Source organism: Neodiprion pinetum, chromosome 7 (genome assembly GCF_021155775.2).
Source record: "Neodiprion pinetum isolate iyNeoPine1 chromosome 7, iyNeoPine1.2, whole genome shotgun sequence".
Taxonomy (NCBI): domain Eukaryota; kingdom Metazoa; phylum Arthropoda; class Insecta; order Hymenoptera; family Diprionidae; genus Neodiprion; species Neodiprion pinetum.
The window spans coordinates 8,368,241-8,373,436 of NC_060238.1; the positions used below are offsets into that span (position 1 = coordinate 8,368,241).

General features: G+C 41.7%; 1 protein-coding gene across 1 annotated transcript; it reads right to left on the minus strand.

The window, feature by feature from the left end:
- Nucleotides 1-348: 348 nt before the first annotated feature.
- LOC124223300 (uncharacterized) lies at nucleotides 349-2,616 on the minus strand. The gene is made up of 2 exons (XM_046635122.1): nucleotides 1,747-2,616; nucleotides 349-1,437 (listed from the first exon to the last, which is right to left on the minus strand). Exons 1-2 carry the CDS (start codon nucleotides 2,614-2,616, stop codon nucleotides 349-351), a joined length of 1,959 nt encoding a protein of 652 aa, XP_046491078.1.
- Between the last annotated feature and the right edge of the window lie 2,580 nt (nucleotides 2,617-5,196).

Below are 5,196 nucleotides of genomic sequence, written 5' to 3' on the forward strand. Positions count from 1 at the left end.
CCTAGTATGGGATGACACTTCCAATTACGTCGAATGCGTGTTGGTAATTAATGAATAAATAGAAACAATAACAAAACAATAAAAAACAAAAACCGAAACACACTGCGTTCGCGACACGTAGTTCCCAAGAATTCATATTTGTTGTTAATTTTGATAAAATAAAATAAAACACACAGCCGTTATAGGTTGAATCCAGAGCACATTTGCACAAGTGGAACGTCCAGTGTGTAGTAGGGGGAGGTCGATATCGATAGTTATCAGAGCAAACGCAGAGTCAACGGGTTAAAAGGAAACCAAAATTTTGTTAAGGAGGTAAAATCGAGAGCAAGCTCAGTCGGTAATGGATAATTACATTGGTCGTATCACAGAGGTGTAAATATTACTCAGATGTTCTATGTCTTGTTTTCGGTTGACAGAATTGGGATGTGCAACAATATTGCACATTTCTAACAGTAGCCTATTGTAATACAACGGTTCAACGTCAATAATGCTGGCTTGAGAATAGTTAAAGGAGTGGTCGAAATCGATGGCATGTCTCGTCAGTGCAGTATAATTATCCTCGTGTTCATGGATATTGCGTTTATGCTCGGTTATCCTCGTGTGTAGTTGCCTACTAGTTTGGCCTATGTAGGACATGTTGCATTGGCTGCAAGGTATTTTGTAAACTACACCAGAGCGCATACCCGGGGGTAAGGGGTCCTTACCCGAATCAAACATCGAGGATAGATCATGTGCACATTTACCCACAAATTGAATTTTGTACTTAGAGAATGTTCTGTTGAGTGACTCAAACAACCCCGCGACGTATGGGATGGAAATATAGTTTTTTTGATTGGTTTGTGCAGTGGTTGCATCGATATTATTGTTAGGGCTGGTCGATGACAAGATGGAATCGTATTTGAACTGTATATGTTTGTTGAGCAGGCGAGGTGGATAGTCGTTTTTACTTAGTACCTGCTGAATCAAGGACAAATTTTTTTTGTGAAATTCCATACTTGAGAGTCGGATCGCTCTGTCAACTAAGCAATTAATCGTTCCAATTTTGTAAGATCTGGGATGGTGAGAATGGTAATTTAAATACCTTTGTGACCAAGTAGCCTTATGAAACCAATCAGTTTTGATGAACTGGTTATCATTGATGATCAAGACATCTAAAAAGCTAATTCGGTGATTAGACTCTAATTCAGAGGTAAATTGTAGTCTCGGATGGAAACTGTTGAAGACAGATAGCATTTCTGCAACTTTATCCGAAGGGACAGCTGTAACTATGTCATCTACATATCTGAAATAGAATGAAGGCTTGAAGTCCAGTTTGTTGAGACAATATTGTTCAAGATCATCCAGAACCAAATCCGACAAAATTGGAGAGAGCGGTGAGCCCATCGGTAAACCATAAGTTTGAGCATATATGTTCTGATTAAATTTGAATATGGCAGCCTTAAAACATATGTGCAATGCTTTTAAAAGTTCGTTAAGTGGGACCGGAATTTTGTCCACCAACTGATGCCAACGCTGTTTAACAGCGTTGATTGCAAGATCTTGTGGAACATTTGTAAACAATGACACAACATCCAGCGAAACTAGAATATGATCAGGTGGGAGACGAAAGTCCCTAATAGCATTAACCAGAGCAAAACTATCTCTTACACGTGACAAGGGAGGTACGATGTTGTTACCTATACATTAACTGAGGAAACGAGCCAGATTGATAGTCGGACTATCAGTGAACGAAACTATAATTCTTACCGGTGTATCCGGTTTGTGAATTTTCGGTAGCCCGTAGGCTCTAGGTGGTAGGCAATCAGTTTTTGCGATTTGACGTCTAAGTTGATCAGAGATGAGTTTGCTTTTAGACCAATCCGTTGTTAGTTTTTTGACTTCTTGTTGCAAGGTACAGGTAAGATCGTATCTAACAACTTTGTAAGAGTTGTTGTTGGAGAGTTGTTGCAACATTTTATCCTCGTACATTTGTTTGTTCATCACAACAGTCGTGTTTCCCTTGTCTGCCTTCAAGAAAAGTAAGTCCTGGTTGTTATTTTGAAAGATCTTAGTTTCTTTAATTTTGTAAAGGATATTCTTGTCAGCGTGAAGGGGAGAAGGGGTGTTGATGAACTTTTTTATGGTGTTGGTAAAATCTTGGCGGGCCGTATTACGGCAATCAGAAGGAATGAAGGAAATCTTTGATTCGAAATCAGAGATAAGTTTGTTGGTTGGGATGCAGTGAGGCTTGAAAGGAATGCCATATTTGGGTCCCATTTTTAGCACGTCAGTAACATTGACAGGAATTTCCGTATTGCTAAGGTTCACGATCCAATTTTCAAAGGTCGAGTCAATTGGATTAGAAGTGGGACGTTTTTTGTTATTAATCAGATTAGCTAACTTGTTGATGTTAGCCGCCTTGTAAGCATTGAAAGCCGGTTCCAATTTCAGGTGTTGTGTGTCGAAGAATTTTTTTGACACTTCAACAGGTAATTCAATTGAAATATCGTTCTCAAGCGACAACAAAATATTTTGATATTTGATGATGGTCACGTGAGCGTCACTGATCTCGAGATTAAGTAACGGCCTTTGAAATTTGTGTACATTATGTTGGTAAACAGTACGCGACTTAGACATTTTAAAACTAATACCGTTCGAGATAAGCTTAGAGAATTTTGAATGAGTAGGTAAAATCGATCGTAGTAGTACAGCAAGGGGGGTTCTACACGCAGATTCCGGTTACCGACACTTACCGACCGAGCCGACCAGTCCGCCTATACATTCTCCCCAGACTCAAACCCTTTTCCGCTCCGCGCAGCCCAGACTCAAACCCTTTTCCGCGATGACGTCACAGTCTGCCGTACCGAAGGTCAATTACCGACAGTTGTATCGATCGAGGGTCAAAATCGTGCTGTTTTACCTACAATCTTACCGACAGTTGTATCGATCGAGGGTCAAAATCGTGCTGTTTTACCAACAATCTTACCGACCGAAGGTCTGTAGTGCTCGCCTGTCCCACGATAGGACTGCTGATGTGTAACATGAACCACTCCGAATTCCTTTCCCACGGTAGGACTGCTGACGTGTAACGTCAACCACCTCACATTCCTTTCCCACCTTATCAACCACGTGACATTCCAAAATTAATGGTTCCGAGAATTGTTTGTCCCAACGTCGCACCGAAATCCTTTGACCGCATACCGCTCACCGTCGAAACTTGTCGATCGCATTGTTTTGTCTAACCACCTTATCAACCACGTGACATTCCAAAATTAATGGTTCCGAGAATTTATTGATGTGTAACATGAACCACCTCACATTCCTTTCCCACGTTATCAACCACGTGACATTCCAAAATTAATGGTTCCGAGAATCGTGTTTCACTTATTCGGTTTGATATCCAAGGTCGACCGATAGTCGCGGTACAGAGCCTGCGGTGTCGGGTTACTATCGCTCTTGGAATGCCAAAAGGTGCGCGCGCATCCGTACAGCTGCCCTATAAAAAGACGTCTATCGTGATCGTCACTCTGTTCTCATCGTATTCTCATTGTGAACTGTTCTCACTCGTGAAATAACCTCGAAACGCGATGGATCTAGCAAAAGTTAACCACGTCAGCCGCCTGGAGAATCTGCCAACCAAGAAGATGTCGGAACTCGAAATTGGGGGAGTGTACGACGTCAACGGGTTACGACTGGTCAAAACAAAATTCGGGGTACGTGTTCTGGCGACAATCGATGGAGAATACAACGTCTTCTTACCACCGAGAATCGCAAGAGTTCTACAAGAAGATTCCAGTCAGCTGACTGAAATGTGTAGCATGGCCGGGGAAAATCGTCTGCAAATGAAATACCTTGGTGGAGAATTCAACAAGTTCGAATTTTCATGCAGTTATGCGCCTTAAATGAACTATGCGATCCCCCTCTACTTCCACAAAATTCATCCACGGTTCAAACAATGTTCTGTGTGTAAGTCTTACGTATAATAAACAAAAAAAAGATAGAAATTATGAATATTTTTTCATTTATCCTGTATACCTTTAATCCTACGTACGTTTTGTATCTAGAATTAAGTCTCAAAATCTAAGAAAATGTCCGAACACCACTAAGCAACGACGGAGGGTTTCGAGCTGCAACTCTACGATGAGTATTTGGACGGGTTCAGACCGGAGTGCAAGGTCGGCCGATAGCCGCGGTCAGAGCCTGCGGTGTTGGGTTACTATCGCTCTAGGAATGCAAAACTCGGTTTGAGTACAGCTCGGTCAAGGATGGAGAGCAAGGTCGAATCTTACATAAGCTTCTGAAAAAAATTCTCTCTTAAGAGCTAAGGTGAAGGTATAAAATTATTTCATGAATATTCTTTAAAAGTTTTATTGAGTACAATTTTTAGAGTACGGTTGACAATTACTTCACAAAAAAATAGTACAATAATTCTATTCAACAGTGTCATGACCAGGGTGATATATTCGCCAGGAATGCGGGACCGTTCTTGTAGACGCTTCTGCGCAGTAACACAAATCGTACAGCCTCGCCATCCGGACAGTACGATGATTTTGTAGCCAATTCTGGAGTATGCAAACGTTTCGTGCTGCACAGATTGCGTTGGGTATTGTGTGAAGGTCGCATCTCAGAGACACAGCTGAAGTTTTTTGCAGGGTTTCAAGCGACGGGCAGTCAAAGTCCAACATATCGATAATTTCAACTTTCGGAACGATTTTGAGCAACCAATCTCGTTTTTCTTCTCCTTTTACGTACACGGTTTGAGCTTTGCACAGCCTGTCTTGAATGGTCCGCTCAACTTCCTCAAAAGGTACGGTTCCACAGCTCCAACGTAAGCCGTGAAAATCGCGTTCTAACCAAGAATTTTGGCTTTTGTATTTGACGTCCAGTAAATTCCATTTGTAAGGTGGTTTGAAGAAAAACACTGAAGGAGATGCTTCCGAGTAGATTGAAATTACAGCCAATTCTTTTAACGTGAAGGTGTTGTTGAGAGGTCTACGAAAGCCTTGTACGTCAACGATGAGCTCCATCTTTGAACTGTGCGAGATGGTGGAAACGGGTCAGCTTTTATACCAACTTTTTCACCCCACCACTGAGCGGGTTGTATTCGACAATACGATCGTGAACGATCAAGCAGTACGCCGATGTTTCAGCGGGAAAGTTGGCTTTAGCTTCAAATTCAAGACGGATGTCGACAGGTCCGTACTTCAAAGATTCGTT

Excerpts from the sequence above, each read along its gene's own strand:
- LOC124223300 (XM_046635122.1), bottom strand. The coding sequence starts at position 2,616 with ATGTCTAAGTCGCGTACTGTTTACCAACATAATGTACACAAATTTCAA. Across the intron at positions 1,438-1,746 it reads TTCACAAACCGGATACACCG|GCTGCCATATTCAAATTTAA; the intron begins GTAAGAATTATA and ends ATATGTTTTAAG.